General features: G+C 54.6%; 1 protein-coding gene and 1 long non-coding RNA gene across 2 annotated transcripts; both read right to left on the bottom strand.

Moving 5' to 3' along the window:
• Positions 1 to 310: 310 nt before the first annotated feature.
• On the bottom strand, positions 311 to 20093 carry MMP2 (matrix metallopeptidase 2). The gene is made up of 13 exons (XM_090259734.1): positions 19620 to 20093; positions 16947 to 17173; positions 15923 to 16071; positions 14914 to 15042; positions 14545 to 14718; positions 11615 to 11788; positions 10679 to 10852; positions 10069 to 10224; positions 8956 to 9097; positions 7348 to 7484; positions 6137 to 6296; positions 2225 to 2334; positions 311 to 726 (listed from the first exon to the last, which is right to left on the bottom strand). The coding sequence occupies exons 1-13, from the start codon at positions 19773 to 19775 to the stop codon at positions 623 to 625; spliced, it is 1992 nt and encodes a 663-aa protein (XP_090115860.1). The 5' UTR covers positions 19776 to 20093; the 3' UTR covers positions 311 to 622.
• A 2818-nt stretch (positions 20094 to 22911) lies between these two features.
• Positions 22912 to 24937, bottom strand: LOC149993966 (uncharacterized). Its single transcript, XR_016507618.1, has 3 exons — positions 24872 to 24937; positions 23705 to 23898; positions 22912 to 23046 (listed from the first exon to the last, which is right to left on the bottom strand). It is a non-coding gene; the product is annotated as an uncharacterized LOC149993966 (long non-coding RNA).
• Between the last annotated feature and the right edge of the window lie 3043 nt (positions 24938 to 27980).

Genomic DNA, 27980 nt, shown 5'->3' with positions numbered 1-27980 from the left:
CAGTGACTTCAGACGGCCTGAGTCCTTCTGTCGGGAAATGCAATTTGAGAGTGGAAAAAAACTGAAAAACGATCGAAAGATAAGAACAAAGTGCATACACAGTGAACCGCTCACGGAGGGGAGGTCCGAAGGCAGCCAGCAGTGTGAGAAGCCAGGTGTCCGGGCGGCCTCCGGGCCATGCCTCTCTCCCACTGCCCAGGCCGGGCCAGGCTGCTGGGCCGCCAGTGCCCTGCTGAGACAGTCTCTTTTGGCTCGGAGGATGCTGTGCGGAGGTTGTGGAGGAAGGAGAGCCCACAGCGTGGCAGCACCAGGGCAGCACCAGGGCAGCCCGGGGCAGGGCCGCATTGAGGATATCAAAGCACCTCTTTGGGGTGGCTCTGGGGGAGGGGGGGCTGGTGGGATACAGAGGAGCAAGTGGCACCCGGGAGGGGTACCATCAGCACCTTCGCTTGGGCACAGGGCACAGCCACTCTCCGGAATCTTACACTGCCAGGTGGCGGGGAGAACGCTCATGAACCGCACAGCTGAAGGCTTCCAGGCCCTTCCGGGTCCCTCCCCGGCGCTCAGGGCCCCACGTGCAGAACGGGATGGAGACGCGGGGCCGGGGGGAGCTGCGGCCAGCTCAGCAGCCCAGCCAGTCGGATTTGATGCTTCCGAACTTCACATTCTTCAGACTTTGGTTCTCCAACTTCATATAGTACATGCCCTTGAAGAAGTAGCTGTGACCTGGGACAGGAAAGGAGAGAGGCTGTGACCACCCTCGCACATTCCGACACAGGGAAAGTTCCTGGGTGCTTTGAGAGCCTGCTGCCGTAGAGAAGAAGCTTTTAAACCCGAGAGGACCTCTCTGGGGCTGGGGAAAGGGACATGGCTGTGGAGTAAACTCTCCGAGTTTCTGCTTTCTTCATCTATAAGATGGGGCTAAAGAGACCAGCCTCTTTGGGCTTGCAGTGAGGATGAAGTCAGACAAAATGCAATTATCAACATAAAGAACAGTCCCCAAACTAAGCACAATCCCCACACTAAGCATTTTCCATGGACCAGAGGTGACAAACCAGGAAGCTGCTCATCCTCTTGGCCCACAGATGGGGTGTTCGGTGGCTCACACAAGTTTTTTTTTTTTTTTAATTCTGAATAAGTTGCCACTGTGTAAACATCTGGAAATTCCAAACGAAAATACAGATTTTTTTTTTTTTTTGCTTCCTTTTAAAAGAGAATATCCAACAATACTAGATCGTGTTCTTGCAGGGCAGCAATCATCAGAAGCAGAGAAGTCACAGTCCCCTGTAAATAAGCCATGTGCTCTCTGGTTTGCCACAGACCCCACCACTCCCCACTGTCTGCCTTGCCTATTTCACTCATTTGTGCTACTGGCCTGGCCCCTCTGGGCTTTGGAACTTGTGACTCTTGACATACATAATTTCATTTACTTCCTTTAAAACCTGGGCACATAGTAGGTGCTCAATAGTTGTTTATTCCTGAGGATAATCCTTCACCTGGCACCTGACCGTATGCTGCATTCTGTTGGACGTGTAAGACCATGAGTCACCACTGGAGGTCAGGGCAATGTGTGTAGCAGCATATAATAGGGGCTCAAAAAAAAAAAAAAAAAAAACCCTTTGTGGAATTAAATTAAGATTGCCTATAAAAAGTTAAACTGGACCACTTCCAGGGCCTAGAGGGCTCACAGAAGCCTCCGGAGGAATATGGTTTCCAAACTCCAGATTCTATCCCTCAATGATACTGGTTGTGTAATTCAGCAAGGGACCAGGGACAAAGCGAGTTGAGCAGGGATCTTTGCCACATCAGCAAGGAGGCGGGGCAAAGTCGGTCCTCTCTCCAGTGGAGCCATCCTTCTGCTAAGGGGAGGCGGTGACAAGGCCTCCTGTGGAACCCAAAAGGGCCTGGATCGAGCCCCAGAATGAATCCAGGGCACACAGCCCATGTCCCTGGCGCCCCTCCCCAGGCCTCCCACCCTTCCCTTCCCTGGCTCCGGGCCCTGCAGCTGCGAGGGGCCTTTCTGGGTCTCACTGCCTGGAGCCTGTTGAGTGAGCAGAGGTCAGGGGTCTGGACGCCTTCCCAGCACTGGCCTGAAGGGGCTGGTTTGTTTTCCCGGGCACCGCAAGCCTCCCTGCACAATGAGGGAGTGTGTGTGCGCGTAGGCCCCAGGCCCTGGGTGGGGGTGGGGAGTCCTAGAAAGTGGACAGAGGCCCGGGCAGCTCACCGTCACCCTGCAGGTCCACCACGGCGTCCAGGTTATCGGGGACAGCGTTCCAGGCATCCTCAATGAGCTTCGGGAAGCCGGGATCCATTTTCTTCTTCACCTCATTGTATCTGCAAGGAAGCGGACCCGGTGAACAGTGGGACCTCCCTAAAGGCCACCCCTCCTGGGACCTGGGTGGCGAGGCCCAGCTGACAGCTCCCGGGGGGGCCTGGGAAACCAGACCTAGCCCTTCAGGGAAGCCGCCTGCTGGAAAGGAAGGACACGTTGTCAGGACTGGGTCTGAATCCCAGCTCCACCACCCACTAATTATGCGACCTTCACGGTCCCATAAAAACAGGCTTGTGATTACTGTTAATGTTTAAGGGGTGTGTTAAACACTCTTCATTTACTTTCCCAGCCAACCCAGATGACAATCCTATGACACAATTATTACTGTAATACCCATTTCATAGGCCAGGGGCTTAACAAGGGCACCCAGCTTCTAAGTGGCTGTCCCATCCGCACCTCTCTGGCCCGAGGGCTGCAAGTCATTCTCTGAGCCTCTGTTTCACCAGCTAGAAGATGGGGCTCTATTTAATTTAACATGTTAATTAGCACACACACACAGGGAAATAACACATGCCAAGTATCTGGTCCTTGGCCGATTCTTTGGGAACTATTCGTTCCCTTACAAACTCCGCTCCCTATCGATCGCCATGTGACAAGAACTGGGCCAGGAGGCAGGAACAGGCCCCGCCCTGTCATTCTTGCTCTGGGTGGCTTGGACAAATTGCTGCTTTCTCATCTGTCAAGGGGAGGTGACAGTGCATGTCCTGGGAGGTGATCCTGGCTGGGACAGCAGGTTACAAGGCAGTACGTGAGTCCAAACCCTGCTAGTCACAGGGCGGACCTCTTGTCACCTCAGCTGTCCTGGCTGCGCAGTCACCCTGGGCCCTGCCTTTAATCTGGGTGAACCCCTTGAGTATTAAGTTGGTATAGTCTTCCTCCTGGCTAGCAATACCTCTGTCTTTTTCATTTCTGGAGAACTTTGTAAACGCTGGGGTCATTTCAATTCCTTCACTCCTCCACTTAAGATTCCACTTCTTCATTATTCTGTAAATATGTAACGAGCTCCCACTGTGTGCCTGTGGGTGGCGCAGTAAACAAGACAGTGTCTTGCCTTTGTGGTGCTAATTTTCTTGGCAGATCTGCGTTTGATTGCCACCCTGGTGACAGCCAAGCCTTCCTCCACAGGGCCTCCTGGCGGAGGTTTCTTCCCCCCAACGCCACAGCTTCCCCTCCTAGTTCCTTCTACAGGCCCCGCCCCCTGAGCATGGCCGGCAAAGGCCTTCCTTAATCCCAGCCCGACCATAAGACATCTTCTTGCAAAACCTAACACGCTTCTTCGTGACCTGGGGTACTAAAACCAAGTGTCCCAGCTCAAAATCCCAGCTCTCCACCTGCATTGCCTCCACTGACCCCTTAACCTACAGTCTCTGACGTGATGACGGCTCAGAGCTCAGGGTCCTTGAACTTGCCCTCATTTCCTTTTATCTCGACCCACAGGAGTCAGGAGGGCAGGAATCCACCCCATTTTATAACTGAGGAAACTGAAGCTCAGAGAAGCGCATCAATCTGCTTCCCCGTTTTCTCCTCCGGGAAGAGCACAGCATCACAGCACCAGGAGATGCTCTGAAGGGGCTCACGTGTCTTCACGTTGCTCTCTGTCCCCAGTCTCCTCCATAGTGTCCCCACTCACTGGTACACTGTTTTGGAAGGTTTCCCAGTGACACCTTCGGAACCCAGACATTTCTGTCCCAGCTTTTCCACGGAGTATCCTACAGGCACATCAGCCTCAGCTCCCACTCCTGGGACATGGGGCTAATACTAGTATCTACCTCGAATGAGAAATACAGGTGAAATGCGTGGCCTCAGGCCTGGCACGGAGTACAGGGCCCGTCATGAGAACCACTATTATCTTATTCAAATGTGTTTGTATCTCTTCTGTAAGCTCTGCAAGGCAGGAGTGACTACTTCTTGACCACTCTCTTTCAGAGCCCAGCTCAGTGCCTGGCACTTTGGAGATACTGACTAGATATTTCAGGGCTTAGTGGAAGCTTCCAGAAGTCAGGGCTGAGCACCCCCGGGCATGAAGGAGGGAATGCCCAGGCTGGAGGCAGCTACTCATCCTCTGTCCCTCTAGGTCTCTCTCCCCTTCTCCAGCCAGAGCATCTCTGGGACCCCTGCCAACTCTACACCGGGACCAGGGTCTCAGGTTCATTGACCACCTCTCCTGGGAGACAGATCTGTCTCTTCTGGAAGGCCCGCCCAGAGCCTCCGATAGGCTCTACAGCTCTGCCACTTACAGGGGCCCTGACTTTGGAAGGTGGGCTTGTGTTAAAGGCCTGGGAAGCAGATAACTCTGCTGGAGACCTAGCAAAGCACCATCACAGCCTGAGTGTGTGTGTGTGCACTCATGCACGGGTGTGTGCACTCATGTTCCCACATGTTCCTGTATGTTTACATACAGAAAGTGCATTGGAGCATGATTAGAAAAGTCCTTCCAACACCATGACTCACGCCTGCCCCCGTCCTAAGGTGGGGAGATGTGGAGCACCTGCCTCGCCAAGATACTATTCGCAGTACCCGTGTGTGCCCGGGAATGTTCTGGAGCCTGTGGGCAGAAAGCCCGCGCCATGGTTTTCTGGCTGACTGTGTTCTTTCTTGAGGCTAGCGATATCAATTGGCTTAAGTTGCTAAGTATCTTAGCAATCTGTCTGGAATTCCACCCTGACACGGGGGCAGCTTGGGACAGAGGCAGCTTCTGAATGCAGGGTGGCGGGGGGTGGGGCTTAGGAGGAGGAAGGGGGAGAAGGAGGGCCCTGGCGGGGAAAGCAGGACCGTTTCAGGGATGACAGACCCAGGGCCGGGATGCAGTGGCAGCCACAGGAGGGACGTGGGTGCTTGAAGACACCCAATCACCCGCACCAGCCAGCTCTTCCCACTGACCAGAGGACCTTAGGGTACCGCGCAGGGGCATGGGGTTAGAGGGAGGAAAGGCAGTTACAGTCCTGGCTCCGTGGCCAACCATACGCATTGGAGCCCCGTTTCCTCCTCTGGGAGACAGGACAGCTTTTAATCAAACTGAGACTGCTTCTCACTGACCATTCCTATTGCGCCCGCTGAACTTGGGCCTGACCATGGCCTCTCAGAACTGAATCCTTCCCTTTATATAACCTGGGGCAGAGAGCTGCCTGCTTCCAAGCTGGCCCCTGCCAGCCTTTGCCCCCCGCCTCTGGGCCTGCTTCCAACGAGGTCAGTTTGAACGCTGGCTCCCGAGGGAGGCTGGTGCGCCCATTTCTCTCAGATTTGGCCTTCTTCCATCCCTGCCTTGACCACCCCCATTTCTGGGGACCCCACTATTTTTTTAGGCACAGTGTAGAACAGTGAAGAATAGCATGCTCTCTGGGAGCCAGAATTCCAGGGTCCAAATCCCAAACTGCCACTGCCTGGCTGTGTGACGTCAAGCTACACCCTTTTAACCACTCTGAACCCAAGCGCAGAATATGGGAATACTGCTAACAATGCCCATCCCACACAGCCCATAATGTCAGGCGGAGAAATTACTATCTTCATTTTAATTACCCCCCTCTTCAGTGAGTCACCCCAAATTGCGAAACCCCAGACCAGACGGACAAGGGCCCCAATCAAGACTTCTGAGAAGGGCAGGGCAGTTCTAACCAGAATTGTACCAATGACGTGCGCAAGGATGGGTCCCCCCTTTGATGACTTCTCAAAGGGACTGCAGTCCCGGCAGGTTAGACACCAGAAAGGGGGTATCCGTGGCCCACCGACCTGTGCACTTGACCCGGGAGGCACGAAGCTGCAGGGCCTTCCCCACGCCCACGCAGCCGGCTCCGCTGCCCGCCTTACCTCCAGAACTTGTTCCCAGCGAAGATGTACGTCTTCTTGTTCTTGCTCCAGTTAAAGGCGGCATCCACCCGTTCAACATCGGGGGGCAGCCCCAGGCTGGTCAGCGGTTTGGGGTAACCTGGCTCCAGGGTGCTGGCCGAATAAACCCAGTATTCATTTCCTAGGGTGGAAGCCAAGAACATGTCAGTGACTGGTGCTGACATGCCCCGCCAGCCGGGTCCTCCTGTCCTCCGTCTGCCAGCGACCTGGCCGTTCTCAGCAGGGACACGCTTCCTGCTCACATCTGGATTCACAGCCCTGATCAGGGCTCATGTGGATGGTTTTACAGTGGTCATAGAAGGTGGTGGCCACAGAGGTGCATGGAGGATGAGTCCAGCCCTCACTCCGCTCACTATGCCATGTACCCCAAACACCATGTACCCCAAACGCCACGCCTGCCATAGAGAGGCACCTGTCTCTAATTTGCACTAAAGGGCGCTGGGGCCTGCACTGCCCTGTTCACGGCCCACGATCCCTCTGGAGTAGAGGAGATGGGGAGCCGCCTGGTAGAGCATGCACCCACAGTGTGGGCTGAGCCTTCGGTTCCTCCAGAAAGCCGTCCCTGTGCCCCTAGCCCAGACCAGGCCAGGGGCCCTGCCAGTCCTCCCTCCTCCGCCATAGGACTTCCTGCAGCCCCTGTAGCAGCCTGGGTGTCTGGGCTCTGTCAGGGCAGGTGCTCAAATCAATGCTGGATAACCAGGGGTCCCCCAATGTTAGCCATGTGACCCTGTCTTGATGATTTTTACCACTTAGAGAGACTCCTTATATAGTTATTTACTTGCTAGTTTGCTTTCAAAAAATTCATTTTGCAATCTTTAGAAATAAGTTTATTTGAAAGTTTAAAAATGAAAGCAAATCATTTTTTAAAAGATTCTAACTAAAGCTGTTGCCTGCCAAAGGCTCCAGCTGACCAGCACTAAAATGCCATTTTCCTTTTGGAAAAGGAATCAAAACGATTGAAAAGGACTTAAAGGTAAGGAATGCTCATGCTGTGGGCCGATGCTTTTTAATGCCGGTGTCTGAGCCAACCGCCCAGATGAATCCCACGCTTTCGGAAATTATGGCTGAAAGAGTGGGTCCATAAAGCAGCAGAAGCGCCCACGGGTGCCCCGGAACCATGCTGCAGGGCCCGAGGAGCCAAGGGCCCGGAAGGACCCGTCCCCCCCACACACCTGCAAAGAACACAGCCTTCTCCTCCTGCGGGGCCTCGTACACAGCATCAATCTTTTCTGGAAGCTCAGGCCAGAATGTAGCCACCAGCAGGGGTCCCATGGGTTTGTTACCTGGCGTCACTGTCCGCCAAATGAACCTGAGGGGAAGAAGGGGACACCTAAGTCGCTGTGCAGCAGTTAACACGTGTGCCCTCCCTTCCAAGCCCATTCAGAAATCCCAGCAATGACACCTTGGGAGGGTGAAGCAAGATCAAAGGAAGGTGGGAGAAGCACTGCAGAATGGGCAGAGCCCCCTCTGCAAGATGCCAGGGCTGAGAAAGGAACGCACACTTCTGGCACTCACGCCCTAGGGGGTCCTGGGGTCGGAGGCCCATGGACTTCTCTGTGAGAACACTGGTCTGGGCATAACATAGCTCTTCTGCCCCCAGCATACCATCCCCACCTCCTAAAGCTTAGCCAACTATTTGGTACCATTAGTACCAAGTAGTTATTTGTTGATAATAACAACTACTATGATTGAACACACTTACTCTGGGTCAGGCATTGATTGTTCTAAGTGCTAAGCTCTCATCTAATCCTTACCAGAGCCCTATGAGACAGGTAGAAAAATTAGTCCCATTTTATAGATGGGGAAGCTGAGGTACAAAGAAGATACATAATTAACTTGCTGATGATAATACAGCCAGTAAGTAGTCAGTCCGGGATGCTAACCCAGGCAACCTGGCTCCACCGCCTACTGTCAACTACCCTTTTTAACGGATGGGTGAATGGACAGATGGATGGATGGAGGCTGATGATGAATAGATAATGGGTAATGGATTATAGATGGACAGATAATGGATGGATAGATGGATGGATGGATGGATAATGGGTGGATGGATAGATAGATGAATGGATGGATGGGCACATGTATGTTTGCACAGATGGGTAATGGGTGGGTCTTTTAATGCAGTTCTAATACTGTCTGTCATCATCCAGAAGGATCCAGGCAGTGGGACATGTCTCCGCCCTTGGTCAATTGAGTGGGGGCCTTTCCAGCACAATACTTCTTTTTTCTACCCTGTGGTTACTTGCTCCTTGTACACAGAGCACTTTGGCCATCTGAGGTCAAGACCATTCCCGGAGAAGGCCTGTGGTAGCCTGGATTACTAGTTCCAATTCTTCCCTCCACCCCTCTTTTTGAAATAGAGATCCACGTCCGTTGCCACGCAACTTCACAGCACCACTCCCGAGAGTGGGTGTCGGGCTTGGCCCTGTGATCTGCCTCCGTCGAGGGGATATTCTCAGACACAATTCGAGTGGAGGCTTTCACTGTGCTTGTGTGGTTTGCTTCAGCCTCTGTGCTTCTGCCACCTGCCACGTGTAGCCACTAATCCCAGGAGCATAGCTCCCCACCCTGCAGCCTGACGCCGGCACACCTAGCAGACCCGCAGGCTGGCAAAAAGCGGAAGGTGAGCCGCTGAGGCCTGGAGGTCATCCGACAAGCATAGGAACTGTCTATGCAGGACGTTCTCCAAAGTGCCCAGTGGGTCCCTGCACAAGGAGTGGGGGCACAAGAACAAGGGGGCAGGGGCACAGGGCAGAGGACTCTAAGAGGCGCGCACTCACCGGTCCTTGAAGAAGAAGATCTCCCCGCGGATCTGAGAGACGCCATCAAAGACTATGTCCTGGACGCAGATCTCAGGAGTGACGGGTCCCAGCGTGGGGGTGGGGCCGGTGCCGGTGTCGATGTCACTGTCAGGGGAGGGCCCTGGGGGAGGACCCCGGACCTCAGACTCTCCCTTGCTCCAGGGGTTCCCTCCATCAGTCTGAGCCCCCAGGACTGCCCACCCAACCTGCTAAAGATCAGTAGAAACACTAGTCCGGCCTTAGTGCAAGGCCAGGTAGGGGAGGGACAGGATGCCTGACGTGGGGGGCGGGGAGGGGAGAGAAACCAGAAAGCCATGGCCCTTCACCGTTTATAATGCTCTTCACTAATGTCACCCAATCAGTCCCACTCCGTCCCTGGGAGGAATCATTATGGCTCCCATTTCACAGATGAGGAAACTGAGTCCAGAGAGGTAACGACCAGCTCGTGTCTTACAGCTGGTGAGGGGCAGAGGCAGCAGAGAACTGAGTGTTGCTCACTCCATTGCTACTGTTTAAGGCGACTGTTTCCCCAGCCTCTTGCTCAAGCGCTACTTTTCCTAAATAAAAGACTTATTTTTAAATTCTAGCCTCATTGCAAGTACTCAGAACAAAGAAATAATTGGTCTCAGGCCCTAGTTGTATTGTTCCTGCTACCCATTAAAATAGAAGAACCATTACGAAAACTAGAATCCCACACCCCTGTATCTTTCAGGTCGTGGCCCATGCTGGGAAATTCTACCTTGTATGGAGCAAATTCACCTGGATTCTAAACCTCACTTGGTTGCTGTAACCTGATGACCTTGGTCCAGGAAGGGTTCCCTTTCTGGGGTCTCAGTTTACCCACCAAAAGATGGAGAGCCCCTCCCCGCACCTCCTGTTCTGGAGAACTAAGAGGCGTGTGAACGTTGGTGTTATTTGGAAAGGAAAGGGACTGTCGTAGGGTCCCCATGGACCAGGCTAGCACTCAGGCCTCCAGCTTATCTCCCGCAATTGCAATTAGTGGGGACCTTGCTGGGCCAACCCCCGTGGACCTCCGTCCCAGGCTACACGGCCTCCCGGGACCCCACCCCAGAGCCCCAAGCTGAAGCTTACCATAGAGGTCTTGGATGCCCTTGATGTCGTCCTGGGACAGGCGGAAGTTCTTGGTGTAGGTGTATATCGGTGCCATCAGGGCCCCAGGGTCCTGAGAGTGTTCCAGACCCATCGCGTGGCCAAACTCGTGGGCTGCCACCAAGAACAGGCTGTACCCTGAGAGCCATGAGGGAGAGGGAGGAGAAGGAAGGGCGAGAGATGAGAAAAGGGTCAGGCCCCTCCTCTCCTGCCCGCCCAGCTCCTCGGAGACAGCCGTCCCCTGGAGGAGGGTACTGAGCCCTGCATTGTGACATTCTGGGAAGTTGCAGGGGACACAGGTACCAAGGTGGATGGGATCTTCAATTGGAAGCCAGGCCACTGCCTGGAGGAGCATGGCTAAGCAGGGACACCGTGTCCACCGAGAACGGGCAGTGCTCCTGTCAGGGGTGGCTTCCGAGCAGGTAGTGTCCCCACCCTGGACGGGCCGGGTCTCAGCCAGGGGAGTGTCTCTGCTGGAGTAAGCGGAGGGGGCGGTCTATGCCTGAAGTGGGAGGGGGGTGATCGGGAAGGTTTCCAGCCCAGATGGGGAGGAGCACACCCAGTATCTCAGCCCAACAGCCGGCGCTCGCACCTTGGTCGGGGCAGAAGCCCCACTCGCGGTCCTCGTCGAAGTTGGACGTGGTGGAGCACCACAGCTTCCCGTCCCCGCGGCCTGCGCTGGTGCACTCCTCATACTTCTTGCCCAGGAATTTGAAGGGGAAGACGCAGGGGGCACCTTTGGAGTTTCCACCAACAGTGGACATGGCTGCGGAGTTAGGGACACGGGGCAGGGGCCAGGCGGCGTGTGAGCGCACCGCCACCAGGGACAGCAGCATGATGTGGACATTAACAGACCACGCTTACTGCGTCCTAGCTGGATCAGGAGCTTCATACATGTCTTAGCCACCACCCCCACCCCCCAAAAAGCCTGTGTAGTCAGAACCTTGGGTCACCCCATTTCATGGATGGGCGAACTGTAGCTCAGAGAGATTAAGCAGCTTCCCTGAGCAGATACTGCTGGGAAGGGGCTGGGCTTTAACCCCCGAGCTTTAATTAGGTTCCCAGGGGCGTCACGGGGACAGAAGGACCAGAGGCAAAGGGGGCTGGGCACAGCTGATGGAGCCCCACCCCCACCCCCCAGCCTGTCAGCTCTACCACAGAGGGGCTCCTGCTGAAGGTAGGTGCTCAGGAAGTACCCGAGGGAGGAAGGGAGGGAGGCAGGGAGGAAAGGAGGAGGAAGGGAGGTAGAGATGAGCGTCCTTACTGACAAAGAAAGAGAGACTTCAAGATCACACAGAGGGAGAGAAAGACAGTTGTCAGGGGGCTGAGAGAGTGTGGGTCGTTCAGAGAGGGTCTGGGCGGGCCTGACACCGGACGTCACCACTGGGGCTGAACTGGGTCTATTCTGATTTCAGTGCCCCGGACGTCCAGCGACTGCGTGTGCTGACCAGGGCCCAGTCCTGGGAAAAGGAGGTGGGAAGCTCCTGAGGGTTTCCCCTGGAAGGCAGGGGAAGGCGGGGACACCCACCAGTCTCGGGGCAGAAGCCATACTGCTTGTCGCGGTCGTAGTCTTCGGTGGTGCCGCACCAGCGGTAGCCGTCACTGCGGCCCTCGGTGGTGCAGCTGTTGTACGACTTGCCCTGGAAGCGGAACGGGAACTTGCAGGGCTGTCCGTTGGCGTTGCCACCCAGGGTGAACAGGGCTGGGGGTGGGGACAGAGGAGACGGGGTCAGCGTGAGACCACCTACCTCCGCACCTGGAAATCAGCTGGGCGCCTGCTGGTTTGCCCCAGTGAGGTTATAGTGTTGTTCAAATATTAAAAATCGCCTTGACCGGTGTGGCTCAGCGAGGTGGGCGTTGTCCCATAAAGTGAAAAGTCGCTGGTTTGATCCCAAGTCAGGGCACATGCCTGGGCTGCGGGTTTGGTCCCCAGTTGGGATGCGTACAAGAGGCAGCCCATTGATGGTTCTCTCTCACATCGATGTTTCTCTCCCTTTCTTTCTCCCTCCCTTCCCCTCTCTAAAATAAGTAAATAAAATCTTTTTAAAAAGTATTAACTACCATTGACACTGATTGGTAAATTGCTGCTTCTCTGAGCTCCCAGGAACTGCCCCTGGCTTCCTGGTCAACCCCATCCTTCCCTGGACCTGATGGGTCCTCACCCACAATGAAATGGTGAACACGTGGCCCACAGCAGGGAGTCTCCGAGAACCCTGCCTCAGCCCCACGGCCACTGTCCGCTCTGCCCACACCACGCAAATTGCTAAATATATCATCCATAGTCAGCAGTGTTACCAGTATCTCGCCATGTGACAGATAGGGAAACTGAGGTACCGACAAACCTGGTTCCAGAACTGCTCACGGTCACATAAATGGAGGAACTGAGTAAGAAGTATAACCAAAAACTACAAAACACACTAATCTCAGTGTCTCTCTCACTCACGCACTTTGTCACGCGCGCGTGTGCACACATACACACACACACACACACACACAGAAAGCTTCACCTCCTTTCAACTCCATGCACTTTTCCGATGGCTCTGCTGTGGTCCCTGTAGGAGGCAGAGGAGGGGGAGGGAGGAGGGGGAAGGGTGTCTCTGGAAACCTTTTATTAACACCCCAGCCTCTGACTCTGACCTCCCCAAGACAGGGGCCATGACTGGAGAACTTGGGGAGACAGTGGGAGTCAGAGTCCAGGCTTATCTGTCTTGGGTTCTTCCCTCGCTCCCCACGGCCTCCTCCACCCCAACGCTACAAAATGGTGTGTCTCTGCAATTGCCAACTAGCAAAACCACAAGCGCGTAACAAGGACCATCTGTGCAGAACGGCGCCAGAGGTGACCTCACCAGCCCCCGTTAACTCCACCACAACCAGAATGGAGCCCAGTCTCTGGCCCCCCACCCCCCATTGCAGGACTCAGGCCCCTTATCCTCACCGGTCCCCTCTTCCCAATCAAGAGACCTTCCACGGCAATGCCAGAAACAACGGGACTGAGGGAAGAGGCGACACTGAGGCCAGATGCCTTGGTGGCCTCCGCGTGGGGAAAGGCGAAGAGTTAACCTCCACGCCACTGGCCTCCTGTGAACTGCGTTGCTACCACCCAGAAAGCCCCTATCTCCTTTCAGGTCCTGCCTCCAACAAGAATGAAGAGAAACAGACACTGACTCAGCAGTCAGGAGGGGCTGAATTACCAGAACCCCTGCCCCATGACCCAAACACATGTGTGAGGTGCGTACTTGCATCTGGCGACAGACCGAGTACATGGCTAACATCCAACGCAGGGAAAAACCCTCCCTAAGCTTAGGAAGTCCAGCTGTTTTCATTTCTGTCCTCAAAGCATTCTGTGCTAATCACAAGGGCTGACACATGGGAGGGTTCACGCCACCTGAATCCCTGTTGGGAAAGGCAGGGTACATAAAATACTTCTATTTAAAATTTCTGACTTATTAATGGCTTGAACGCTTACTTAATACAAAGTATCATGTGAGCCTGGGTACTAAAAGCATAAACAGAATTCTTTGGTCAGGATCGTTGATGGTCAGTGTTCAGTTGCAATGAAATCAGAGAGATCCACAAACATGCAAACTTAGAGCCAAAAAGACAAAGGCATGTAGAGATCAAGGACTCTATGGGATGGGGGAGAAAGAAGTATTTAGAAAAATATTTGGGTTTAGTCCCATTTTTTCTGACTTTCAGTCTCCAGAATCATCAGATATGACGACTTGACTGAGTATGAAGTTGTACATCCTATTGTTTTCTAATTTCTGATTATGACATGTGTCAAGGATATTTTTAAAAAGGATGGAGCACGTATGTCAATACCTTTATCCCTTTAAAAAGTTTTCCTTCTATATGGCTTTAAAATATCTGAAAATTTTGTTTTGAGCACTGACAAACATACACACGCAAATACCAAGTCAACACACAGAGATGCAGATACAAGCAAAAATAGACAGGAGAGCAAGAGAGGCAGATGGAACAGTCCCCACACACACACACACACACACACACACACACACACACACACCACACACAGGAGCCAAGTTGGCATCAGAACCAAGAGTAATGGCTGAAATTCCATGGGTCAGTGTCCCCAAGCCAAGCCTTGGGGTCTGAACCTCGCCCAACTGCTAGACTTCTGATCCATCCCTCAGCCTCTACGCATGCCCTTGTGCCCCTGGTCCTGCCCAGAGAGTACAGAATGGTTCTAGAGAGATCCGCTGGGCGTATTCATAGTTCTAAGTTCATTCGACAGTCTGCTAGAAAAAAATAATTAGCACATCAACCCTGTGATTTCACACATACTGTTGCTGGTGGCGAGACTTTAGAAAACAGAATTCATTTAATGGGAGCACTCAGTAAATAATTATAGAGGTGAGAGGGACCGTGGTGTTTGCAGGAAGTCGGGGGATGCTGGTCGGTGGTGCCACAGGCCAGGCTGGGACCAGACGGACTCACCCTCGTGGGGGCAGAAGCCGTATTTGCCGTCCTTGTCGAAGTCATAGGTCGTGGAGCACCAGAGGAAGCCGTCGCTGCGGCCCGTGTCGGTGCAGCTGGTGTACTCCTTGCCGCTGAACATGAAGGGGAACTTGCAGAACTCCCCGTCGGCATTCCCGAACTTCACACGGACCACTGAGGGGTGACAAGGGCAGGGTGAGCCTCTCCATCTCCAGGCCCTTCTTTAGAGACCAGAATTCCATGTAACCCCCATCTCTCTCTCTCTCCCATCAGAGCCGATGTAGGTGCCCACGGTTGCCCGGGAAGGCTCAGTCCTTATGGCTAGGTGACATGCAGAGGAGTACAGAGGATGCTTGGGCACTTTCTTACCTTGTCCTTCTCCCAGGGTCCACAGCTCATCGTCATCAAAGTGGGAGTCTCCTCCAACACCAGGCCCCGGGGCGAAGGCATGAGCTAGAAGTCCGTCCTTGCCATCAAAGGGGTATCCATCTCCATGCTCTGAAATGCACTGGGTCTCAGCTTCTCGCCCCGACACCCAGCCACACCCCCATCCATAGTTGGGGCCCTTTAGCCCGCCTGGCATCTGTCCCCTTCCCTGCCTTGTTGGGGCTATCAAAGACGGGGATGCAGCAAGTCAACAGAGCATCGCCGACATGACTGTTAGCATCCTAAGGTCTACACCGTCGCCTCAAGTCTGTCACCCAGGTTGACGCCACTAGCCCCAGGCCAACTTGGCCACGTGGTCCATGCCACCCTCCCACATGTCTACATTTTTATGCTGTGCCACTTCCCCACATCACCATATGACTCACAATGTCTACGCTACCTACCTTTGTGTCTACACCACTGCCCCAGTGATCATACCACCCACCCGCGTGGCGCCACTGACCCTGAGTTCTTTTCTGCTCCCGTGTCTACACTGCTCCATTCTCTCTGACCCACTCCCGTACCTGGAGTTCCTCGGTACCTCCCTGGGGTACCCAACAGAACTTTCTGCGCTGTTCAATTCAGTGACAACCAGCCCCACACGGCTACTGAGCCCTTGAAATGGGGCCAGTGTGACTGAGAAACTGAATTTTAATTTTACTTAATTGTAACTAATTCATAGGTAAAAAGCCCTATGTTTCTAGGAGCTACCATGTTGGACGGCACAGGACGACCACCTGCTTCCAGATTTACACGTCGTCAGCCCCCCCACCCACGTGGCTCTCCAGTGTCTGCCCTGTCTATGCCACCTCATTGTCCACGCCTTCTATGTTCCTGTCTCCGCTGCTCTCAGACCCCACCCAGCCCCACCTTTCTAGTGGGCGCATCACTCCCCCTGCATCCTCCCCGCACCCCATCTCTACACTGAACTGCTGGTCCCAATTCGGCCTACCCCAGCGGCCAAAGTTGATCATGATGTCGCTCTCTCCATCATAGATGCGAGAAAACCGTAAGGGGGTCACGTTACTCCAGACTTGGAAGGCGCGGGCGAAGGCGTCATCCACCGTCTCAGGGTCAAGGTCAGGCGTGTAGCCAATGATCCTGGAGGGGGGAGAAATGCATGCACGTGTGTACACGTGTGCAAGGAAACGAGCAGTATGCATGTGTGTTCAAGTGTGTGCATGGGTGCCAGTGTATATATGAAATTCTGTGAGTGCACGCATATGTGCAAGGGTGGAGCCTTGGATGGGTGTGCAAGTCTGTACATGAGCACGTGAGGGTTGCGTGAGTGTGTCACGAGTGTGTACCTGAGTGCGTATGCATACACAGGTATATGTGTGTGTGTGTTGAGCAGAGCTCACTGGGAGAACAGCCTGCCCGGAAAGCCCTGACATCCCGTGGGGTCCTAAACCAGCCAGCACCTTCAGGCCTGGTCTCAGGACCCTCATCCCTCCCTTCTGGCTGGGGGGACACACCGGGTCTTAGGGGACACTGGGCAGAGATCTTATCCAGAGTTCTCAGCCCAGCCAGCAACAGCTGTGACGACTCTATAATATCTATAAGCTCCATCAGCAGCCAGCTGTCAGGCACCCTCTGCCCGCGCCAATGACCCCACCTAGTGACTAGTGTTTATTGCACTGCTACTGTGTGTGGAAGCTGTGGAAGCCCCGTATGTATCTGACCTAGCTTAGTTCCCAGCCAGCCCACGCAGAGGGCTCTGTTTCAGCCCCATGTGGCCGATTGGGAAGCCAAGGCACAGGGCACTGAAAAACGGGCAGCCCAATGCTTCACAGCCAGAAGTGTGGGAGTCAAGTCCGGGCCTGTCTGACTCCGGTTCCTGCGAACTCTGTATGCAAACTCCTGAAGACGCCAAGCCCTCCTAAGCCACCTCCTGGGTCCCCGGAGTGGGGACAGGCCCAAGGAGACCCTGTGTCCTATGGCCCAGAGGCCCCGCTGCCCCAGCCCTGCCTCGGCACCTGTACGTGATCTGGTTCTTGTCCCACTTGGGCTTGCGGGGGAAGAAGTTGTAGTTGGCCACGTCGGGGTTGCCGCAGCGCGGCTTCCGCATGGTCATGATGGTGCGCTTGTCCAGGACCCCCGTCTGCGGCAGCCCGAAGAACTTCTGCATCTTCTTCAGTGTGTCCTTCAGCACAAACAGGTTGCACTTGTCCTTGGGGCAGCCGTAATAGGTGTTCAGGTATTTCTGGAAGAAGTGAGCACCAGAGGTGAGCACAGTCCTGACTAAAGCAGCTGCAGTAACCAGCCCCAGCCCAGCGCCACAGCCCAGTCAGGACAGAACGCAGTGGCCCAAGGGCACTGGGTGGAGTCTTGGGCTCCCAATCCAACTTTGACACCCACTAGCTGAGTGACATAATGGTAGAAAGCATGGCTACCATGCCTACTATACCCTCTGGCACCAAAGTCAGCAGGCAACACTAATGCTCGCTGTCACTCTATCATGTAGTTATTATTACCATCCCCATCATAGAGAGGAAGAAACGAAAGCACAGAGAGGTTAAGGAACTTGCCTAAGATCACACAGCTCACAAATGGCAAAGCTGGATTTGGACCCAAGCAATCAGGCTCCGGAGTCACGCTTAGAGCTGGAGCTCACTACCTGTCTTTACCTTCATCGCCTCTTCGAATCCACCTAACTGCTGATGGCGCAAGGATTATTTTTCTCACTTTTCTTCTCTGGAGATTCAGGAGCCATGCACATGGGCTCCTGCAGCAGACAGACCCGGGGTCTGTCATTTCCAGAAAAGAAAATAGTCCTGCACTTCAGGTGCTGTGCGGCAGCTCCGCCCCAACCGAGGCTAAAACCAAACAGGCCGGTTGCAGAGGGGCCGGGACCAGCCAGCTCGTTTATTTCTTCAACAAATACTTTGGACACCTCCCCTGCTGGAACAAGCCGGTGAACATGACAGATGTGTCTAGACTCCAGGGTTCCAATCCAGTGTGGGAGGGCTGACAGACCAGAAATAAATGCCACGTTAAGTGGGGTGGGTCCTGTGTTGGGAGAGCGAAAGGAGGCCGGGCACCTTAGTGCAGGTGCCCTCCCCTTGCTCGGAGGGTCGTCCGGAAGGGAGAAATCCGGGTATAATAGTGATGATGACGACTGACACTTCTTGAGTGCTTCGCAGGTGCCTCTTCAAAGTGTCTTAGACAGGGACCATTATTATCCTCCGTTTTCAGAAGAAGAAGCTGAACCTGAGAGGCTAAGTGACTGGCTAGCTGGTTAGTGCACTGGAGTTTAAAGCCAGGCAGTCAAAGTTGGGAGGGAGCCTGCTTCTCAAGCCTCCCACTGCCTCTCGTGTTCAGGCAACATGGACTTCTATATGTTGCGTGGAGTGGGTGGGGAGCAGGTAGCTTTGTCAAGGCTCCAAAGTTCCAAAGTTCCAGCCTCAGTCCTCAGCCAACAGCTACATCATGAGGCCAGCCCGCTGCAGACCCCTAAGGAACAATAGTAGGTAGCCCCCTAAAAAATGTAAGGTTTCCCAACCTGTGTCATCCAGAGGGGACAGAGGCTTAGATGCTGGGACGGGATGGGGGGGTGTCACAGCCCCAGAACGGGTTCCCAGGGTGGCCAGCGGCATGGGAGTCCTGTTTTCGGCAAGTAGGAGACCACGCTGAAGAATAGGGTTTTGGGAGCTAGGGGCAGGCAAAGCAATAAGGGGGCAGACTTCATGTGGGCTAGAAGGAACACCTTGAGGGGGTCCCCCGGCTAGAGGCGCTGAAGGGGTAAAGGGTGATGCCCTGCTGCTGCCCGCACCCCACCACACCAGCACAACGCTGTGGCCCGCTCGCTCTCAGAACAACCTCGAGGGGCAGCTGGAGCCCCGCCAGGAGCGAGTGCTCGCTGGCCTCGTTCCCACCGGCCCACGCCCCACGCGCCGGCCCCTTCCTCCGACGCACGGGCCACCTCTCTCCAGTCCTCCGATCCCTTTGCATTAGTTCTAGGAAACTTTCCGGGATCCGGTCCTTCTGGCCACCTTACCCACGGGGCCCCAAATAGGTGCCCAAAGTTCGCCACTGATGGTTTGTTCCAGGCCCCTCTCTGAGATGTGAAGCAAAGGTTCCCAGATGTTTGCCAAGTCCCGCTTGGCTCAGAGTGCCCAGACTACTGTGTGCAAGAGTTTACCCAAATTGTGTGCCACAGGGGCCCCTTCCCAAAGTGCCGCTGAGTTTACAAAGATCCCCCACCGCTTGCCAAAGGGAGCCCCGTAGGCCTTGGCCCAGCGCCTTGTTAGCCAACCCCCCAGATGTGTCCGAGTTGTTTACAAAGCCGCCCCCTTGCCAGATCCTTCAGATTCTAGACATTGTCCCTGTTATTGACGAGGGGCCCTTTACAGCTGTTTCCCAAAGCACCCCCTTACCCTCCCCTGGTTGTTTCTCGCACTCCTGCCGGGTCCGGAAAGTTTCCAAGTTGTTGATCAAAACCCTTCCCCACTCACCAAAGCACCCCAACCGTTTCCAAAACAAGCCCAACTCCAGCTGGCCAAAGATTCCCCGCTAAGTTGTTTACTGAAGCCCCTCCCCCACCGTGTTGTGTCCCCCGGGGTCGAGGGGAGGTGTGGCGAGGAGACCACCAACCTCTGTCTACGAAGTTTGTTAAAACTTCGGTCATTGAAGCCCTCGGAGCAACTCACCAAAGCCACCTCTTTGTCCGATTTGGGGGCAACATCACCAGGGAACTTGATGATGGGCGATGGCGGGGCGGCGGCGCGGCTCAAAAGGCAGCCCAGGACACAGAGCACCCGCAGGGGGCCGGCGAGCGCGCCCCAGGCCACTAGCGCCTCGGTCATTGCGCACCGGGCCCGGCGCGTCGCCCCGGGGATCGCTGACTCCGTGCGTGTGGCCGCGTCGCCGCCTGACTGGCGCTTGCTCCTCGGCGCAGCGCTGCGCTCCAAGGAACCGCTCGACTTGGTGGCCTCGGCTTTGCGCGGCTCAGCGGCTCATGGCCAGAACCCAGCGCCCCAGCCCGCGCCGCCGCCGCCTGCGCTCGCCTGTCCTGGAGTCCCTTTGTATCTTTAAAGCCCCAGATGCCCAGCCTCCAGGCACCGCCGGAGGAAGTCTGGATGCAGCGGAAACAAGGGAGGGCAGCCGCCAGATGTGGCCGGCTGGGCTGGGAGCGCGCTGGCAGGGCCGGGAGTTGGGGGTGGGGGCGGGGGGCGGGGATGGGGCGGTGCGCTCAGGCCCGCCTCTCCCGCCCCTCTAGCCCCCCTCCTCTTTTCTTTTCTCCGCCTCTTTTCCCCGCCGCCTGCTGCTCCAGGCCTCTCCTTGCACCAACAGTGCGCGACCTCTCTACCCTTACGCCCCCGTTCCGGGCACAAAGCCTAAGGACCCCCCCCCCCTGCCCCGAGGGAAAACATCTGGCGCGACCACTGCAGACTCGTGATGTCCTGAGGTTGGAGAGCAGCGGTTCCTGGAGGGATGCCCAGGGGCAGGACTGCCGGCGCTTCCAGAGACGTGGGTCAGGGATGGGGAGGAAGGGTCGGAAACAGATCAGCCGCATTAGATATTATTAGAGAAAGATTGTTTTAGGTGGCGATAGACGGAGAGGAGACAGAGGGTCAGAGTGGAAAAAGAGACCGAAACATAAAGTGGAGGGTCCTTCCTTCCTTCCTTCCTTCCTTCCTTCCTTCCTTCCTTCCTTCCTTCCCTCCTTCTTCCCTCCCTCTTTCCCTCTTTCCTTTTTTTTTTTTCCTTCTGCAAATATTTAAGCATTTTCTGGGCCTCAGGCATCATGCTAGGTGCTAGATGCTAGATGCACACTTGGAAACGCAGAATCCTGGTCAGTGTCCCTGAGGAATGCCCCCTGCTCTCTCAGGAAAGAGGGTTATTTAAGTGCTAAACTGTAATGAGGAACTCCAGGGGGCTGTGGGGACACCTGACCTCAGTCTCTAAACTAGTACAGACAGGCAGGGAAGACTGCCTGGAGGAAGTGAGCTGAGACCTGAAGAGCTACAAAACAAAGGAGTATTGGGCGGGGGTGGGTGGGGTGGGAGGCCTGTTTCGGGCTCAGTCTAGGGCAACATATCAAAAGGTCCTGGGATGGGACAGCAAGATGCGTGGAGGAGGAAGTTCCCTCTACCTGAGAAAGGGAGGGGGCGGGGGATGAGCTAGGCCTGGGTGTCAGCAGGGACCAATGTGAGGAGCAAAGTTACAGGCTGAAAGGGTCAGCAAGGATCTGCCTTTGAGGGCCTTGAGGGTCATGATGATGAGTCTGATCTTTATTTGAAGAACAGAAGAAGCTTCCGGTCGTGGACCTCAGTGGGTTTGAGACAAGGACAGGCTGGCTGGCAGGCACAAGCTGCTGGACCGCCAGGGCCAGAAGTCAGGCTGCGAAGAGCCCCTTGGGAGGGACCTTGCCTTGCAAGAAGGAGCTGGGCCCATTAGCCTGACCCAGGGTGAAGCCTTGGCTTTTCTGGGGAGGGTGAATCTTAGGTCAGTGGGGAGTGGGGTTGCCTTTTGGCTGGGCTCCAGTTGGCTCATGTCCATGGCCTGTGGAGAGTCAGAGAGCCAAGCTGGAGAGGCCAGAGCTGGGAGTGAAAATGGAAAAAGTTGTCTCACTCAAGCAGGGCTTGCAAACTCATGGCCTGTGGGCTGAATCCACCCTGAAGAGCATTTTGAAACTTGGGAAACTTCATGTAAAAATCTGACTTTCTGGGATTTCTTTCTTTCTTTTTTTAGAAATCCCCAGAGCTCTGGCAACCCTGGGTACCAATTTCCACATAGCAGCAATTTGGTGAAGCTAAATAGCAGTGGCTCCCTTTAGACGGGCAAGTACTTAGGTTTGCCACAGTCCTCCCCATTCTCTATTGCCTTGTGTGCCACAGGAACTCAGCTCCAGGCAGGTTTACTTTGGATTTGGCGAGATGGGAAAACTACAGTGGAGCACTGGAGAGCGAATTCATAGCAAGTTTATTCTTGCGGCAGCTGGTGAGATGGGAACACAGGATCCATCTTTCAACTCTTGTGGCAGTGGGCAAGATGGGAGCCATATCAGCCTCCCCGCCTGAACAACAGGGACTCATATATATATGAAATTAAACAAAAGTGGCACGTGGCCAACCACTGTGAGATAGTGAACACTTGTGCCCTAAGGCACTCTCTTAGATAAGAGAGACCTGGGAAAATACACGTGCCTGGAGGCGGGGATCTTGACAGGATGCTCTGCCCCTCTAGGGGTCTCACCTCACAATCTAGGTGACAGGATTCTTCCCTATGGGGCCCTGTGTGAGAAAAATGGAGCACTCCTTCCAATCCTACAGCAGCGGTGTAAGCTGCAACAACAGAAGAAGATACCAACTACAATGCATAGCGCTGGGATTAAGACTGTATGCCATACAGAGGCGACGGAGGCCCACTGGGCCCCTAGTGGGCCAGCATCAGTCCAGTGGCACAGCCACTGTCACGCAGAGTGGTTGGCAGGCTGTACTCTTCATGAGAAGCCAGTGGCAGCGTTGCTTGGCGTCTCTGTGCAGGCCCAGCAGGCCGAGGTGTCTGCCACATCAGTGAAGGTGATGCCCAGTCCGCGTATACGTTCCTATAGACCAACCTGAAGGGCGATAAAAATCATGTTTTAGTTGCACTAACAAGGGTAAGTCCTATCTGTCCAGTAGGATGCATTCTAAAGAGGGGTCTTGAGACAGCACAGTAGCAGGTATAGGGTGTCCCTCCCCAGTTTTGTACACTGCACCTTTGCTCCCCCGCCCCCCCCGGGGGGGAGTTACTCTTGGGTCAATACGTAAGGCTATCGGAGGGGGCATGCATTGGCCATAATGAAAGAACAAAACTGTCCGGCAGGCTGCTCATGGCCTCTGCGCCCTTCACGTACACCATCATGACCTGAGGAGGCCATGTGGCTATTACCCAAGGTATACACCTCAAGTTGGCTTGGACACCTTGGCTCCGTGGGGCCATTAACACTAACCATTGTTGATCCACGTGGCGAAATGCCCAAGGCCAGGTCCATGGCACTGTGTCACCCAGATTCAAGGTTGGCGGCGTGGGCCAAAGAATGTTTCTCTGTCTTCCAAAACCAGGCTTCAGCGTATCACCCTCGGTGCATACCTGCAGTTATATGGAGGCCGTGCCTCGTTGGAGTAAAGAGTCAACGGGACAGAGCGCTCCTTTCCTTGGCCGCTCACGGAGGATGTGTAACCCAGTCCCTAACTGTGAGACCCACCTCTTTATAGAGCCTGTCTCTGCCATATGTCCCCTTTTTAACAGACTGTTATACCTTTCAAGGATGCCAGCCCCCTGTGGCTTATAGGGGACGTGAAACTCCCACTGGATGACTAGATCCTTTATCCAGGCCTGTAACCCCTGAAATGAGTTCCCTGGTCGCTCTCTATAATTAGCAGGTGGTCACGGGTGGCAAATGGTTTTTTCAGTGCTTCTTGGTGGGCTGCTGGTCAGACCCAGACACCTGTTGCAGTATCCGCACAGGTCAAAGCATATCAAATTGGTAAGGGCCCAGTGTAATCTACTTGCCATCTTATCGGTGGCAATGCACCCCGGGCTCTGAGACCTCCTTCTCGGGGAGCCTGCCATCATTGGTGCTTGGAGCAGATCACACACCTTGGGCATCCCTGTACCACTGCACTAAGGTCAGGGGCAACCCCCATTGTTCCACCACCGTCCACATAGTGTGTTGACCTCTGTGGAGGAGTTGCCTATGGAGCTAGGGGGTCACGTGTGAGTCCAGAGCTGCTTCTAGCTACCGTACCTGACCAAGAGTATCTGCCTTATCATTTCCAGGTAAGGCCAATGGGGCGTGTCCAGGAGCATGGTACAGGGTTACTTGTTTCTGCTGCTCTAGTGTCTCCGATCTTGCCACATGGTTTGGCCTCACAAGGGCCTAGGAGCCACCATCATCCAGATTCTAGCCACACGGGCAACCAGAGAGTCAAACCACGACAGCTGTTGGTGCAAATGAAAGAGGGGGGGTCATTGGCAACGAGCATCCACAGAGCTCATAACTCTGCCCATTGACTCATCTGCTCTGGTCCATTCCATGTTCCATCCATATGGTTCCTGTCTTAGGACGGAAGGCCAGGGCTTTCCATGTGGTGGGCTGCCTCAGGCTCGACCCATCCATGTATTATGCATCCTTTGGTATCAGGGGTCAGCCTTCTTTGTAGGGGCTCCCAAGGGCAGCCAGCCCAGGCATCGGTCCTTCAGTCTCCTGTGTCCCACGGTTATTCTAAAGGTCCCAAGACTTGTTGCAGGTCCCTACTTAGGGGGATCGAGGACAGGGCACTTCGTTGTTACAAATACGCACCCCACTTTGCTCGTGTGGGCATTTATGCCCCCCTGCTTTTGGGCTTTTGGGCCCAGTCACACACCCAGCCTACTAGTGGCTAGGTTGTGGTCCCCTTTATGGGGGCAGTACCTGTCATAGGCTCTGTCACTAGCAAGGCAGGACAGGTGGCAGCTAGCTGCTTTTCAGTTAGGGAGTAACGAACCTCCGCTCCCTTCCAAAGTTGCAACCAAAACCTGATGGGTTGTCGGACCCGTTCTTGTCATTGCCATGGACCCCAACCGTACCCTTTGGGGGTGTCATGGCCATTGAACTTGCAGGGTCGTTTGGGTCCCAAACACTCAAGTCCTATGCTGGTTTCATGGCCCATTCAGCTGCAGCAAAAGCTGTCTCCTGCTTGTGTTCCCAGTACCGTCAGACTCCCTTCCTTACGACGTGGTCCAAAGGTCTCAGAATTTATGCCAAATGCAGAATAAAAGCCCTCCAATAACCCCACACACCCAAGAATTCCCGTAACTGCTTGAGCGTTGTGGGGGCCTAGAAACGCCTGTACTTTATCAATTACCGCCTCTGGCACTACCTTCCCGGCCAGACAACCTCCAAGAACTTCCCAGATAAGCCAGGTCCTTGTACCTCGTTCATCTTTGCTGCCCATCCTCACTGCTGCAAGTGCTTCATCAAGGCAGGCGCAGCAGTTTCTGCATCTGTACGAGAGGCGGAAGTCTGCATGAGATCATCAATACGTGTAATGATAAGTTCCTAGCCCGTGCCACACCTGCTGGAACTCAGTATATGACTGCCACCTACTGGCTGTAGATGGCAAATCCGCGTTCAGCCAGGTACCGTGAGCGGCCGCCACGCTCCAATCTAACAGGGGATGATTGATTACCTGGGGTCTGGTGTGCATTTTGGAGCCACTATCTCAGCACCTGGTGCGTGGTGACGGATGCAAGCTTACCCATTTCCTGGCCAGAAAGCAAAATGCCATCCACCCCATAATCTTAGCAACGAAGTCACTAAGGACTCCAATGCCTTTTGCCAGAATTGGTTCCCCAAACCCACCAGCTGGGCTTGTGCCTATGGACAAATTATGGAGCACTCGTGACTTGGTGGGGGCTGGGCATGGCCTGTGACCGCTGGGGGACGCTCAGTCTTAATCCTCTGCAGTACCACTGGTCATGCCTGCACCGGGGGCGGGGGCCGGCCCTCCCTATCATCTTCATTCTCCGAGGAGTCTACGACCTGTCTGATCCCTATGGAACCAGTTCAGATCCGGGCCCTCCGGGTGGCCCCCTTCTGCCCACAACAGCTCTTGTGCTTTCTCCTGGTGGCTCTCAACTCTGGCTCCCGGCACAGGTCCTTTTTCAACTCTCAGACCTGTGCTTCCAATATAAGTGACTCCTGAACTGCCTTCCGCAGAACAGTGAGGAACAGCCAGCCCACAGCCCCGGCCCCCTCCCCAAGGCTTTCCTTCTCTAGAGAGCTGCCTATCCTCAGCAGGGCCTCCTCTATGGCCTTAGGGGTCACTTCTACACCCTTCTAATCTCGCGTGGGAGCCCAAGCTTCCAGCATGGTCGCCACCACAAACCACAGATCCATGGCGGGCCAACCCAATAACCCACTCTGAGTGGCTGTGGCCTGCCCCGCTCCATAGCTTCGGTCTGCAGGGAGCTTTCTTTGCTATGCCAGGTGTTCTGTGGGAGCTCAGCTTTACGCAGGTCCACTTTGGATTCATTGAGACTGAGAAACAGCAGGGGAGTGTTGGAGAGGGAGTTCCTACCAAGTTCATTCTCGTGGCAGAGGGCAAGGACCACCGCGTGGACTGGGACGTGGTGCTAAGTACCAGTGGAATCCTGTTGCGCTTCAGTCACTCCCCGATCTGCACCTGGTGAACTTGGGTGAGTTTCTTTTAGAATTCCAGACCTCCCTGTTTTAAGGTAGGAGGCCCTGGCTTTATTTGAGCTGTTCTTAAAAAAGCCCCTCGAGGTGGCACTAGAGACTTGCACAGAGCAGGTGTCTTCAACAAAACACCCAACCCAAGAGACCTCCCAGGGTGGGGTCCAGGCGTCAATGTCCTGACCTTGCTGTCTGTCACCCCTCTGGCCCTTTGTGGGGCAGTGCATTGAGGGAGGGTCCCACTGAGGCAGGGGGTGTGGTCGGCATCCCCAGTTTATAGTTGAGGAAAACGAGTCCCAGGGAAGGGGACTTGCTCAAAGTCATGCACCCAGCAACAACAGCAGGATACCCCTTATACCCAGACACCACACTACATGGCTACCATGGAGAAGTGGGGAAACTGAGGCCCAGGAGGTGGATTTTCCCAGGAAAGAAAACCAGCAGCGTTCAGGGGCTCCCTCTGAACTAGGAACTGTGGAGTGACCCTCACCCAGTCCTCCCAATGGGCCTGTGACTGGGCTACGAGTGTGGGGAAATGTGAGCCCAGAGAAGTTAAGTAGCTTGACCAAGGACACAGAGCACGGAACTGTAGGGTTGGAACCTGAGTTGATTCTTGCTTCCACAGCAGCAGCTACCTTCTCCATTGTGGGGTCTTCTGTCAGCCAGCTCCCCAACACCACTGTCTTCCACCCCCTCCCAGCACCCCTGCAGCCAGACGTCGCCTGACTCCATGGCCACCCTCAGCTCATCAGGTTTGCCTTTGCTCAGGGATGTTCTCCAAAGCCACCAACCCCCTTCAGCCGACATATGACTCTGCCCTACTTATAAGAATGCTCAGAACTTACTGCCACGGAGCCCTGCTTGATTCAGGGCCCTTGTATTGCAACCACGTTCAAGTGCTGCCCATGACCTATTGACCCTGACCTCTGGTGACTTAACTCCATGGAGCTCACTCCCTGTATTTGTCCAATAATCATAAACACAACAGTGCCTGGCATGCATGTAGTAGGCAATTAATAATTAACCGGTCACTATGTTTATAATAACGGTATTTGCAGCATGACTCAACCAACAGGTCTGTGTGCGCATGCGCTTATCTGTTCAAGTGATCACAAGTCTTTGCTGAGTATCTACTGCATGCAAAGCCTTTACACGGCGACAGGGGGAGGCGGGGGACAAGTGTCAAGACCACAGGCAGATGGGGTGCTCTGATGGGAACAGGGGTCTGGGTGTCCATCACCTTGAAATAGAACTGGGCCTCCACTGGCCTCAGGGCTCCTTCTGGGGGCTAGGACCCACTTCAGCAGGGAAGGATGTGTATACCCTTCTGAACGAGTTCTGTAAGGCGGGGTTACCCCGGTCCCCAGACCTCAACAGGCAAGAGGCTCCCGCTGCTGATAGGCTGCGCCATCTGGTGGCCACTCCTGGGAAGCAGCCTCAGGGCTCAGTGGCGCCTGGTCAGACCATTCCCGGACTCTTGGCTCTATCTAGCGGCACTAATGCGGAATCACAGTCAGTTTCCGCCTCAGAATCACCTGAGTTCCTTCCCTTCCCGGACTCCACTTCAGAGCTACTGACTCAGAATTTGGGGGAGGGTGGGGGTATATTCTCAGAATCTTGATTTTAGAAAAGATCACTTTCCAGCAGTGTATTTGTACCTGCTCCCCGCCTGTTCGGTAATAAAATTGTCACCCACCTCACATGTGGAAGGAGACTGAGGCCCGTGACCATATAACCAGCCAGCAAGCATCTTGCCTCCTGACTCTGCCAGTTATAGCTAAGGACATGGAGGCCTAGAATAATAATAACTGACAGGTGTTATGATACCATCAGTTCCTGTCCCAAG

The sequence above is a fragment of the Furipterus horrens genome, unplaced genomic scaffold (assembly GCF_987537825.1).
Source record: "Furipterus horrens unplaced genomic scaffold, mFurHor1.1.pri manual_scaffold_13, whole genome shotgun sequence".
Taxonomy (NCBI): Eukaryota; Metazoa; Chordata; class Mammalia; order Chiroptera; family Furipteridae; genus Furipterus; species Furipterus horrens.
The sequence above is the reverse complement of the archived record's forward strand: the minus strand, read 5'-3'. Positions and strand labels throughout refer to the sequence as shown.